The sequence below is a fragment of the Thyridium curvatum genome, assembly GCF_004353045.1.
Source record: "Thyridium curvatum strain D216 chromosome Unknown NODE_42_length_358865_cov_86.645117, whole genome shotgun sequence".
Taxonomy (NCBI): domain Eukaryota; kingdom Fungi; phylum Ascomycota; class Sordariomycetes; order Thyridiales; family Thyridiaceae; genus Thyridium; species Thyridium curvatum.
Window position 1 is genome coordinate 74269 of NW_022156797.1, and position 12809 is coordinate 87077.

General features: G+C 54.9%; 7 protein-coding genes across 7 annotated transcripts; 3 read left to right on the plus strand and 4 right to left on the minus strand.

Moving 5' to 3' along the window:
* Positions 1-750: 750 nt before the first annotated feature.
* On the minus strand, positions 751-3216 carry E0L32_007060 (uncharacterized protein; the record flags this gene model as incomplete). The annotated part of the gene is made up of 1 exon (XM_031141762.1): positions 751-3216. The coding sequence occupies one exon, from the start codon at positions 3214-3216 to the stop codon at positions 751-753; it is 2466 nt and encodes an 821-aa protein (XP_030993885.1).
* Positions 3217-3598: 382 nt separating this feature from the next.
* Positions 3599-4395, minus strand: E0L32_007061 (uncharacterized protein; the record flags this gene model as incomplete). Its single annotated transcript, XM_031141763.1, has 3 exons — positions 3599-3772; positions 3845-4263; positions 4323-4395. The coding sequence occupies 3 exons, from the start codon at positions 4393-4395 to the stop codon at positions 3599-3601; spliced, it is 666 nt and encodes a 221-aa protein (XP_030993886.1).
* A 316-nt stretch (positions 4396-4711) lies between these two features.
* E0L32_007062 (uncharacterized protein) lies at positions 4712-5985 on the plus strand (the record flags this gene model as incomplete). The annotated part of the gene is made up of 4 exons (XM_031141764.1): positions 4712-4732; positions 4884-5011; positions 5062-5415; positions 5469-5985. The coding sequence occupies 4 exons, from the start codon at positions 4712-4714 to the stop codon at positions 5983-5985; spliced, it is 1020 nt and encodes a 339-aa protein (XP_030993887.1).
* Positions 5986-6227: 242 nt separating this feature from the next.
* Positions 6228-7073, minus strand: E0L32_007063 (uncharacterized protein; the record flags this gene model as incomplete). The annotated part of the gene is made up of 4 exons (XM_031141765.1): positions 6228-6503; positions 6566-6736; positions 6788-6962; positions 7027-7073. The coding sequence occupies 4 exons, from the start codon at positions 7071-7073 to the stop codon at positions 6228-6230; spliced, it is 669 nt and encodes a 222-aa protein (XP_030993888.1).
* A 582-nt stretch (positions 7074-7655) lies between these two features.
* E0L32_007064 (uncharacterized protein) lies at positions 7656-8618 on the plus strand (the record flags this gene model as incomplete). The annotated part of the gene is made up of 1 exon (XM_031141766.1): positions 7656-8618. The coding sequence occupies one exon, from the start codon at positions 7656-7658 to the stop codon at positions 8616-8618; it is 963 nt and encodes a 320-aa protein (XP_030993889.1).
* Positions 8619-9155: 537 nt separating this feature from the next.
* Positions 9156-10238, plus strand: E0L32_007065 (uncharacterized protein; the record flags this gene model as incomplete). The annotated part of the gene is made up of 1 exon (XM_031141767.1): positions 9156-10238. One exon carries the CDS (start codon positions 9156-9158, stop codon positions 10236-10238), a length of 1083 nt encoding a protein of 360 aa, XP_030993890.1.
* A 388-nt stretch (positions 10239-10626) lies between these two features.
* Positions 10627-12344, minus strand: E0L32_007066 (uncharacterized protein; the record flags this gene model as incomplete). The annotated part of the gene is made up of 4 exons (XM_031141769.1): positions 10627-11198; positions 11265-11611; positions 11677-12065; positions 12129-12344. 4 exons carry the CDS (start codon positions 12342-12344, stop codon positions 10627-10629), a joined length of 1524 nt encoding a protein of 507 aa, XP_030993891.1.
* Between the last annotated feature and the right edge of the window lie 465 nt (positions 12345-12809).

Genomic DNA, 12809 nt, shown 5'->3' on the forward strand with positions numbered 1-12809 from the left:
ACGAGCTAGCCGTCCAAGAGCTCTTCTGTTCAGAGCGTCGATTGACAGGCTCACAGCACGAACTCCATCAACGGCTATTTTTCCGTTCAGCAAGCCTCGGCAGAGACCAGACGACAGGCTTTAGGCCATATTGAGAGTAGGGACATCGCTGCTGGCGGTCTTTTCAGTCCCAAGCGTACATCAAACTTGGGATTTCAGCACGGGATTGGACGTCCTCCAAAGGCCCCCGAGGCGCTGCCAAACGCCACAAGGGTCTAGCCATGTGCTCCAAGCGCTGTCTCTATATGAGAAAGATGCATAAACGAACGATGGCGGCGGCCGTGAATGTGCTGGATCGGGAGGCCCAAGAAGACTAGTGCCTGCCCTATCGAAGCGGCTAGATCCGTTTGAGGCTTCAGCCCCAGCACACTATTGACCACGTCCACAGCTGATGCCTCGAAGGGGATAGCGAGAGTCTGTAGTGGTTCTGGACCGCAGGCATGGCCGCGATAAATTCGATCTTTGTTCGCTTTGATTTGGAGCAGGAGGGGCGTGCTGCCGAGACTTTGCGAGGTTCCGGCCGAAACAACACGGAGAATCAGTAATCAAAGTAAAGTAGTACGGAAGAATAGAAATACACTGCTCCTATCTGGGTGCTCGTTATCTATCGTGTCCAGCCTAATTCACAATGAGTGACATCGTGTTGTATGATACAATTTCCTTTTTGTACAAGTGTTCTTACAAATCAGTGATACAGTGCGGGGCGAGCCCTCACGCCGTGAATTCATTCTCTTTGAGCTCCTGCAACAAATCCTTGATCTGCTGCCTCCTGCCCCTCTTGGACCGCCTCTCCCTCGGGGCTCTCCCGCGCGGGAACTTCTCCGAGGCACCGTGGATACCGTCGGGGCCGGCGTGCAGCTCGATGACCCTGGGCTTCGCCTTCTTCCCCGCCTCGGCCACAGCATTGGCCGCCCGCACGCCGCCGTCGAGCGGGATCGCGCCCGTCTTGCCGCCTCTGCCCAGGCGAATGTCGCGCCGGACTCGGGTCTTGGCGCCCAGGGCCCACAGGTCGCCCCAGCTGGCCTTGCGGGCGTCATGGTAAGCTTTCTTGCTGAACGATCGAGGCACGGTCCAGCGCTCGATGTGACCGGCAGGTGTGCAGAGATCAAAGGTGACGTGCCCGTGCCGTTTGAGCGGAGGCAAGATGCTGCGAGGTAGAGACAACGGATGGGGAAGATCCTCGGTTCCCTCGTAGCCCGTGAATGCGCGGTCAGTCGCCTCGGCTCCCTGGACCAGCTCACGCGCTGGAGGCTCGGCAGCGTCCTGGGGCGTCGGAAGCTGTTCGCCGCGCCTTACTGCAACGTAGCTGAATCTCACGTCCTCGTGGTTGCGATGCGTAGCGCCGAGAATCTTCTGCAAGAATGGCGGACGGATGAACCGTTGACTGAAGTGGCAGAAGTCCTTTCTGCCTGGGGTGAGACCGGGGTTGAGATACATGGGACATTTCTGCTGGTTCGTGCACGGCGCGACAACCATGCCGGGCTCGCGAATCCGGCCGCTGTCCTGCTCTATAGCATTGGCGGCTTCCTCCAACCCGTGGGGCGAGATGTACTCTTCAAGTATGCGCATACGAGCATCTGCAACCGCCTCAAACCCGCGAGGATGTCCCTTCTCTAGCACAATCAGCAGACCGCCTTCGGGATTGAGCTGAGCCCAAAGATTGTCGATGAGGTCCTTGCGCTTGAAGTCCTTGTCAAGAGGCATGAGCAGATGTGAAGCAATGATGATGTCGTATGTTTTCCTCGGCTGAGGAGTAGCGGGTGCATCAAGAAGTCGATCGACGTTCTCTGCCGAATGCAAGTAATCGGGGAGCCGTGGCAGAAAGGTCGTGTTATGTAGGAATCGAGAGACGCGGTGCCTCAGGTTATCAGAGCCAACAATGACCGTCTTCTCAGCTTTCTTGCCCTCGGGGGGCAAGACCGTCTGCACCTCCCCCCGCTCCCGCAGCGCATCCCACTCAGCTTTGAAGACATCGTTCCAGGCCGCGAGACCTGCGCCGCCAGCGCCGACGTCCAGTACTCGGGGCGCATGGCCATCTCGCCTGGCAAGCAAGCCTCGAATCCACTCGGAGCCAAGTCTCTTGCGTACCTCCACCAGCGCGCTCATCGCAGAGGAATATACTCCTGGGAACACCGTGGCGATATATGCATCGGCCTCAATCTCCGACATCCTGTGTTGGGTGGCTTGCATGGCGATGCCCTTCTGCGGGAGGTTCTTCTTAGATTGAGGTGTCGCCACCGAGTATGGGAGTCCAGGCCCACCAAAGACCTTCTCAGCAGTCTGTCTTATGTGCTTCGTATCGGTTCGGCCAAGCAGCTCGGTAATCGGCAGGACCATGTCGTCTTTCGGTAGATGGACCGTGCTCGGGTTGGTTCCGAATAGACCTTCGCGTGTAAGATTATGTAGCCTGCCGCCAGTCTCTCCAACAGTGTGAAAAACGGCGCCCGGCTCGTCCTCGAAATCTTCGTCTTCCTCCTCTTCAGGTTCTTCTTCGGGCTCCTCCTCGATCTCTTCTTCCTCGAGCGGTCTCAGACTGGCTGCTTCGAAATCACGTTGCAGTTTCAGCAACGCATCGTACTCTCTCTTGCTCTTCGCGTGTGCATTCAGGTAGTCGATCTGTGCTGCCGTCGGGGGTCTCAGCTCTCCAACGTCGATCTCTAGAGATAGATCCACCTCTTCCGTTGCCGTCCGCGCGGTGTCGAGGGTGTACAGGACTTCTTCCAATCCCCCATGCTCACCCTCTCTGAACAGTGTATTCATTTGCGCGGTATTCTTGTTATCACCTTCATCTCTAGCGGGCAGGCCAACGTCTTCGGCAGTCGTGGAACGGAGAGGCTCGCCGTACAACCGAGTGTAGAGCTTGAACTCCTCCTGCGACAGGTAGCCAGCAGGCAGCGTGTCACCAAACATTTCTTTGGCTTGCCGCACAATCGCTTCTACGTCTTCGTCCCCCCTTTTCGGTGTTGTCTCAACGCGGCCGTCCTGTCGTACGATCCTGCTCGTAGCAAATGCTGCGCGGTGTCTGGCGCCAGACGGAGCAAGCACCAAGCTTGCCGGGAACATGCGCCGGCGGGCGAGGAGTGTCGGAGTCGGAGAGGAGAATCCATGTTCAAACAAGAGCTGCAGCTGCTGCCGGCACTGCGGGCAAGCGTTGCTGGCTCGTCTCGCAGCAAGCATGGTCGATTGGCTGCTGCGCAAAAAGTTTGCAGGTTGGTGATGAAAGATCTAGAGCCCGTCGGGGGGCGTTGCGACTGCTAAAAATTATTATGGAGTCCCCTGTAAGTTGTAGGCCACTAGCGGTATTTGCTGATATGGCATCGCTATGATTGGCTACTGTGGATTGATGAAGCTTCCATGTGAGCTTTGAGGGACGCACGTGATTAGGTCTGGAGCAAATGGTAATGAATGCTCGCAAGTTGCGGTTTTACGATGCTACTGGACACATTGGAGTTCAAAGAGAAGGATATCATAGTTTCTCCAAATATGTACAGCTAAAACAACAAGTCAAATATGCCCAACTCCCGCTAGAACAGCACGCACAGCCATGTCACAGGACATCTCACTCTGAACCAAGATCTGCGAGTGTCCGGAAGGATGATCTGGGCGCTGCCGGACCGCCTACTCGTTGGCCACCGCTCCCGAAGCTACTTCCGGCACGTCCGCCAGGTGCAGCAGAAGGAGGAGGGTTTTTGATATTGTATCGTGAGTTCTGTGCCGACTGGTAGGGGTCCAACTGCGCAAAGAGGTCAGCGTGTGAACAGAACAAAGAGCCAGTCAACTTCTTCATTGGAGCGCAATAACATACAGAAATAAGTGATGTGACGTAGAGTCCAAAGAATGTGACGATAGTGTTGATTAGGTTGTTCAGATCCCATGCAACAGGCCGGCCAAGGGATTGACGAGAGCCACGGGGGGCGCCGCCTAGAGTTCGGCCAGGAGTTGCGAACCCTGCGCCTGGGACCGAGGTCCCCGCAAGCTTGACGGCTTTCTCAACAGCATTGTTCAAGGCCATCGGATTGGCCCCCTGGACCGTCTCGATAACGGCGCCATTGTGGAGGATAAGGAATGTTGGCATGGCGCTGACGCGGTACTGCTTGGTGATGTCTTGCTGGTTGTCGGTATTAACCTTGACAAAGGTGATCTTTCCCGGCTTGGAGAACTTGGTCGAGAGGGATTCGAACGCCGGCGCAATCTGCTTGCAGGGCCCGCACCAGTCGGCATAGACTGTCGTCGTCGGCTTCATCAGCAAGAGGGGCAGGCAGCAGTGGCGAGGGAGAACTTACAGTCGGCGACAACAACTGTGCTCGACTTGATGATGCGGCTCCATTCGCCAGCAGACCCGATATTGACAGTCATATTTGAGAATTGCCGGGTGTTTTCCTCGTAATCAATTGAGGAGCTAGGCAGTTCGGTTCCTGGAAGTTCCAAGTTGTCAGCTCGAGTGAAGGCGGTGCTGATAACGCAATGCGTGGGAATCGGATTACGGCAAGCTGGCAAGACTAGCGGGCCAAAAGAAGCAGGCGGTGTCTTCCCACTTGGAAGTTCTGCCGGTTTTTCACGCCCCGCTTCGAAAAAGTTAGGATGGATCTACGAAATTTAAGCTAAAAACCAGCTTCCTCTCATTCCAAGCTTCAATATTGAGATACCAGGGTATTGACACTCCGAAGCCAGTATGTCGGATCACAGGACAAAAGTAAGTGATTCTGCCTCCGCATATCACACCCTTTAATTCTCGCTGTAGCTCTTTGTTTACATCTTTCTGTGTGCATTTCAGAGTGTCTTCCCAGACCGCCTCTCATTTGTCTTGACATATTCGACTTGCTAACCCGAGTAACTCTACACAGAAGCGGAAACTTGGAGATGGGCTAGGCAATGGGCCGCTCGACACTTTCAAGCCCTCTGCTAGATTTCAGCCCCTAGGAGGTAGAGAATGGACGGTTTCTGTCGCTGTCCCCACAAGCGTCATCGCTGAGTATGTTCCCTCCAAGCAGTCACCGTGCACACCATCTAATCGCTTCATAGCTGTGTCACTGCTGAGCAGCGGATCGGCCCTCCATCCCGTATCGCCAGAGCGCTTGCTGTCTTTGCCATTGACGAGGTGGTCGTCTTCGATGATAGCCCCGTGAACTCGCGCCTTCCCGCCGTCGACTATGACAGCTACACTGGCGACACAGACCCCTGCCATTTCATGGAGCATCTATTCTCGTACATGGAGACTCCCCCTTTCATGCGTAAAGGTCTTTTCCCTCTCCACCCTAACTTGAGGCTGCAAGGTCTTCTGCCAAGTCTGGATATGCCACATCATCCCCATAGAGATGAACAGTTGCCGTACATGGAAGGCATGACGGTGGCAGGAAGACCAGAAAGCGGCAGCGGGTAGGTCTCCCTTGTCTCGATTCAATCCATTTTTGTACTAACGGTCTCTCAAGAACGCTCGTGGATATTGGTCTCCGGCAACCGATCACCATCAAAGATTCCATACCGCCAAAGACGAGGTTGACTTTGAACTTCCCGAATCAGTCCTTCGAGGGAGCTGAACCGGTTCATCCCACGGCACCCCGTACGGATGCTGGGTACCACTGGGGCTTCAACGTCAGGAAGGCCTCCTGTCTGTCGAATGTTTTCACGGAAAGCCCATGGGAGGATGGTTACGACATGAGCATTGGCACGTCGGAGCGAGGCGTACCGGCCTCGAAAGCCTTCCCTCCAACGCGCAAGGCAAAGTTCAACCATCTTCTGATTGTGTTTGGCGGACCTCGTGGCTTGGAGTACGCCGCGATGAACGACCCGGAATTGAGCGATATTGGCATTGGCGGTGGAAAGACAAAGGAGCTGTTTGACCAATGGATCAATGTGCTTCCTGACCAGGGTAGCAGGACTATCCGGACGGACGAGGCTGTCTACATAGCCTTGACAGAACTACGGCATTTGTGGTATGAAGGCTAAGATTATGCAGGCTTTGGGTCGGAATTATACAGACAGCGATCTTGCACTCCGGTTCGCACTCACGAACCGATATATAGGTAGCATTAGTGTTTGGGGCAATGCACTCCGAGAAGCGCTAAAATACCATCGGATTCCGTTATTCTATTGCCACAGCCATTTGCAGGAGCCTAGTAAGACCAGGAGAAGATCTGAATGGCCAATATGACCAAAGAGAGTTGTCCACTCCGTCCATGGAGGGATTATCAACGAAACTTCTTGCTAGCTTCCGAGAAGGACATGCCCTCCTTGATTGCAACTGCCATCTGGGAGTCTGCATCGACCTGCTTCTTCATCAACGGCAATGCCAGCACGGCGTATTCCTTGGGAAGCACCACAACGCCGTTCATGTCTGCAATGATGTAGTCACCAGGGTTGATAGTAATGTCCTGGTCCTCGCTCTGAAGCTTGACAGGAACATTCACCCCCACGACCTTGACGAGTTCGTAAGGAGGTGCCGTGCCGACGTCACGAGCGAAGATCTGACGTGAATTCAGCCGCTTAGTATTCGCAAGATCGGAAGTGCTATCGGGATTCAACTCACAGGAAAGTCCAGGTCTCGGTGTTCCTGAAGATCTCTGAACCGTCCATCAATGACTGAACCCACGGCCTTGCTTGCCTGGGCACGCGTCGACATGAGGCCACCGTACACGGCATTCGGCACCTTGGGCGGGCACGAGACAAAGACGACAGATCCCTCGGGGACCGAGTCGATCTAGGTGGCGTGTGAGAGACCATACCACGTATCCCGAGACACGATACTCACATAATGCGTGGGGTGCTTCGGCGACGGGTCGTCGAGCCTCACGTACTTGACAGTGTAAGCCGGGCCTACAATCTTGGTCGGCCCGTCCTGTCGCTGAGGAGACCACATGGTCAGGCCAGAGAGGAAGCCGCCATTGCGGAACTTGAGCTTGCACAGTGCGTCCGACACATCGCACCTGTGCATCCTGGGTCAATACCTAGATGTAGGAAAGAAATCAATTGGATCATGGGCGCGCATACGTCGTATAGTCTTGCAATGCTTTGATGATAGGGTCCTGTGACGCCATGGTGCGCAGCTGTTGCTGTTGTGAGGGTCGCAATTGAGGCATGCTCGAGATGTTCGGTCCGCAGCTCGACCTATGCAGTGCCTGTAATAAAGAAGTCTGTGTTCTTCTCGTGCAAGTTGCGAATGAAAATGCCATGTGATACTGCAGTGTCAAGAGAGTAACGATGAGAAACAGGACCGTAATTATCCGAGGCTTGATAAGATGATGTGAAGCTCAAGCTCGGCCACGCAGCCCCCAATCGGGCACTCCACTACTTTACAGCGCTAAAACCAGAAGCTTCTCCCCTAGCTCCGGAACCGGCCCAGGATTGCGGGTTAGGCGAGACACCCCGCCGTCTGACGTCTGACGTCTGACGTATTTACGACCGGCGGCTTTCCGAGGCTTTCATCCGAACATCGTTGTGAGAGGTCCACACTTCACACGGACAGACTAGTCCCGTCAAAGTGATGGAGACATCGTCAAAACCGGGGAGTGAAATATTCAATATGGGATACTGGGCTATCTTCTCCTCAGCAGCCAGCTCCCAAACGCCTCATCCCTAGCCCTAGAAAGCAACCAGACACCACCAAAACTCACTCCGCCATGGCAAAGCCAGTCGTCTTCGTCCTCGACCCCTACCACGAGGACGCCGTGGCCCTCCTCCAGTCCACAGAATGGGTCGACCTCGTCCTCCCGTCTGACCCGCGCCGGGCCTCCTGGCACCGCGACGCCGACGGCGTCATCCTGCGCTCCGAGACGCGCCTGACGGCCGACGACTTCGCGGCCGCCGCGAAGCTCCGCATCGTCGTGAAGCAGGGCGTCGGCGTCGACAACATCGACCTCGACGCCGCGCGCCGCGCCGGGGTCGCCGTGCACAACACGCCCGCCCTCAACAGCGAGGCCGTCGCCGAGTTCTCCCTGGCCCTGGCCTTCTCCCTCGCGCGCCGCGTGGCCGAGGTCGACCGCCGCGTGCGCGCGGGCGAGGCCGTCAGGCGCAGCGAGACGCTGGGCCTCAGCCTGTTCCGCAAGACGGTCGGCGTCGTGGGCATGGGCAACATCGGTCGTGTGGCGGCACGCAAGTGGATCGGCGCGTGCGAGGCCAGCGTCGTCGGGTACGACCCTGTCGCGCCGGCGGACGCGTGGTCGGACCTGCCGCACCGGCGGGTGGCGACGCTGCCGGAGCTGCTGGAGGTATCGGACGTGGTCACGCTTCACGTACCGCTGCTGCCGTCTACGAGGGGCATGATTGGCGCCAAGGAGCTGGCGGCCATGAAGGACAATGCCATCTTGGTCAACGCGGCGAGGGGAGGGGTCGTTGACGAGAAGGCACTACTGGAGGAGCTCAAGAAGGGGCGGCTCTGGGGTGCAGTACTGGATGCTATGGAGGTCGAGCCTCCCACGCTAGAGGCCTACGGAGATGGACTACTCGCGATGGATAATGTCATCATGACGCCTCACATCGGTGCATCAACGAGGGAAAACCAAAGCAACAGCGGCATTGCGGTGGTCAAGACTCTGCTGGCAGTCTTGGAGGGCAAGGCAGATGTACCTGGAAAGCTTGTTTGAGTAGTTCCAAAAAGATGAAAAGCGAGGAGTTCTTCTGAATTAGATTAATAATATGTATTACTATGTCTATCTGCTTCGTTCTTAGATCTCATGATACAATGTATTAGTTTGTCAACCACATCGTGATTTTCGTATTTTCTCACCTGCGTCACGTTTACACGCTATCCTTTGCTTTATCCAAAGCAAAACTGCCTTGGTGGTTTCTTTGCACGGGAATTCCGTCTCATGAATGCGGGAGAGGTCCGTCGGCGGTTAATACCGGAGTTTGCCCGTGGACTTTCCCCGGTCCACATATCAGGCCTACCAGTCTGCACCGACACTTGGCCATATGACTGCGAAGCAGCGCCCCGTACTTTGCGGGGTGATTGGATCAGTCTAGTTCAAAAGGACGAGGGTCATACGAAAGTTGGAGAGATAACATTGGTGGAGGCTGCCTACAACATCCGGAGCTTCTTTTAACACCCACATCTGCAGCACCCTATCTTACCACACATATTAGCACCTCCCATCACGTGTTAAAGCGGTTTAGTAGACTCCATGTCTTCCAACACAGTAAACGTGAGCCCAACGTCTGCTCATTCTTTGGTGGCTGCGGTCCTTTGCAAATATGACGTTCCTCAAGATCGAGCCAATTTGATCGCCGAGGCCCTTGTGCTGGCCGATCTACGGGGCGTTGACACCCATGGAATCAACAGATTGGCTGGCTACATTGAGCGTATCAAGGCGGGAGTCTTGAACCCCAACCCAACGCTCTCCTTCGATACAAAGACACCGGTGATGGCGTTGCTCGACGCACAAAACACGTTTGGCTTCGTGGCCGGCTGCATGGCCGTTGACAAGGCCGCGGACATGGCTCGCACTTACGGCATGGGAGTTGTGGCTGTGCGCCATAGCAATCATTACGGCATGGCGGCAACGTACCTCCTGCGCGCTGCTCGCCAGGGCCTCGCTGCGTTTGCCTTCACCAATGCGAGCGCCAGCATGCCGCCCTGGGGCGCTCGGGAATCCCTCCTCGGCACGTCTCCGTTCGCCGTTGCTGTTCCTGGCGGCAAGGAAGGCGACTTTGTTCTCGACATGTCACCCAGCGTCGTGGCGCGAGGCAAGATCCGCAAGGCAGCGCGCCGCGGGGAGTCCATACCAGAAGGCTGGGCTCTGGATGCAGAGGGCCGCTCGACGACAGATCCCGAAGCCGCTTTGGCGGGTGGAGTTGTACTCCCGATAGGAGGGCCGAAAGGGTCCGGGCTGGCAATGATGATGGACATCTTTGGAGGAGTGCTCTCTGGTGCTGCTTTTGCGGGCAGAGTCAATGACCAGTACAAGAATCTCAAGGAACCCCAGGATGTAGGTCATTGGTTCTTGGTATTCCGCCCCGATATTTTCTTGGGGGGTGGTATGGAGGAGCTCCGAGAAAGAATGGACACGCTTTTGCGGAGAGTCAGAGAATGTGAAAAGGCTGCAGGGGTTGACAGGATCTTCACCAGCGGCGAGATAGAGGCAGCGATGGAGGTAAGACGGAGCAATGAAGGTATTCCATATACCAGAGGAGAGGTGGATGCGCTCAATTCCTTTGCAGAGGTTAGTGGAGTGACTGTAAGGTTAGAGGAGATGGTAGCAAACTAGAGGTATATACAACAGTAGTATGTGTGTTTGAAAGGAATTTCAAACCTTTGATGTAGCGTGAAAGAGTGTACGTCAAGCTCTCATGTTCATCATGATATATACAGAGTTGTATCCTCCCTATCGTGTCGTTTCGAAGCAGAGTTTTCTAGACCTGATTCTGTTTAGTAGAGTAGCAAAATTTACGCTCGAAAGCCAGGTAAATAGTCGTCTCATCAATGGAGCGGTAATCAATCATTCAAGATGAGAGTGTATCAGGCCACTATGTACGCCCGAGTTTTGCATTGTTGATCTATCTAAATATTGATTTGGGCTTTTGATGAGTATTGTGTCAACCATCGCTGGGGTGAGAGTATGCTGGAACTCTTTCCCCCCTACTGCTTAAGAGCGCTCAAGTCATGAACCGAAATTGAGGGCTGTTGTCCGCCAGCTCCGTCACATCAATCGAAGCTCCAGGCACAGGCTTACCATACTTTCTATCCCTGTATCGGTTCAGCCACGCCAGCACCGCAGAGTTGCCCGCTGACAATAACGCCGTGGCAATGCAGAGACCCATGCAGATGAAGTGCCCCTTCTTGAACTGCGGCGCGTCGGTGGCAGGATACACAAATGTGCCGGCGATGGAGCCCAAGTTTCCGATGGCAGTGTAGTAGCCCATGCCCACGGCTCGCTTGGTCTCGTTGCCAAAGTTGTTGGCGGCCCAGGCATGGGTGGGCGGGTAGGTTGCGTACACGCAGGCGACGGCGATGCAGACGCAGGCGTACTTGCCCCGTAGTTGGGCCTCGGGCAGCGTTGCGAGCAGGGCGTAGGCAATAGTGCCGATGGACATGAGTATGACGATGGGAATGCCACGCGTGCGGTAGCGATCCGAGAGCCATGAGGCGAGAAACATGATCACAAAGGAACAGGCGTAGGGAGGCACTGTCATCAAATTCGCGGTTGTTGGCTCCTTGTAGCCAAGGTCTGATGAGCACCAGCGTTAGTCTTCATTCAGAATGGGGGGCGAATTCCTGAGATAGGAGAACATACTCGATATAATGGTCGGCAAGAAGCCGGAGATTGATGACAGAAGGGCCGCTGTGGGGACATAAATGGCAGCCTGTACATAGAGGCGCCAGTCTGTGAAGACCCATATAAGGTGCTTCTTCTGGATCTTTCCAGTCTTGTCAAAGGACTCGCTATGATAGCGTGCTTCGGCAATTTCTTGGTCTTTCCCCGAGAAGCGCGAGTTCTTGAGAGGGCGATCTAGCAGCCAGTAGAGGCAGAACAAACCCAGGCAAAAGCAGGGCAGTGCTTCAATGAGAAACAGCCACTTCCAGTTTGGGGTTGAACTCTTGATGTGACCAATACCATAGGCAATGAGGCCACCAAAAGCACTGAAGGGAACACAGGCATGTTAGCATATCTAGTCCATCATGTGCAAGGAAATACGGCAACTTACCCAGCGATGGCAGTAGGGCCAAGAAACCAGAACACTCTTACTCCCAGTTCGGCACGGTGATACCAGAGCGAGAGGTAGTAGACAATACCAGTGCCGAAGAATCCCTCAAAAACACCGATAAAGACGCGGCAAGCCAGCAAGCCGCTGAGATTGAAAGCAACACATTGTAGCATGCTTGCGATGGCCCAACCGCAGACTCCGAACGCGATCCACTTCGAAGGAGGGAAGATGCGGTATCCAATGCAACCTGGAACTTGGCAGAGAACCAGGCCAACGTAGAATATCATGACAACCAGTTGCCATTGTCTCGAGGTCAGCTTTTGCAAGCCAGGAGCGACGCCTCCTTGGGCCGAATCGTGTCCTGAGTCGAGGCCGTACAGTTTCGCATTCTACTCGGTGGTTGTTACGATCAGCTACGGGCAGCTTGGACGTAATGGCCGAATATAACATACCGCGACATTACCACGGTCTAGATACTCAAAGAAGTAAAGAAGAGAGATTGTCGGAAGGATGATGAGGTTCAACTTGCGCATGTATCGTTTCTGGGCCGCCACCCATTCGGGGTCCTGGAGGTGTGTGATCTCCTTCTGGACCTCGTCGGGGGCATAGTTGCCATCCCCATGAGGAGAGGGATCTTCGAGATGAGTGATATCGTTGTCTGTTCCCATGCTGGCTACCTTTTATGAACAGAGGCTGGATACCAGGGAGAAATGGACTGCAATGGTTTGAGTAGGAGTTCGAGGTGAGATTACCTGGAGACGGAACGGGTTGAAGGGTCCATGGCCGAGTTAATAAGTGTCTGCCGACGCTTGCAGGCCAAGAGGTAATGATTTGATGATTGATTACCAGGACAACTTCCGGAAACAGATTACCTCCCCCAAGTTTCTGGGGATTTGGTGTGTGGGGAAGATGGAGAAGTGTTACTAGGAAATGGAGCCATCATGGTCTCCCAAACTAACCGGGCTACTCCCGGCAGAGCACCGCGGCCAAACTCCGGGAAATTCGCCGGGAACTTTGAACCACCCCATCATCACGGAAACCAAGCGACACAGCTCAGAGGAATTTCGCCGAACCACAAATCAGAACCTGCAACGAATATTTGCCATGTAACTTTGGCTCTGGCACCCTGGTAC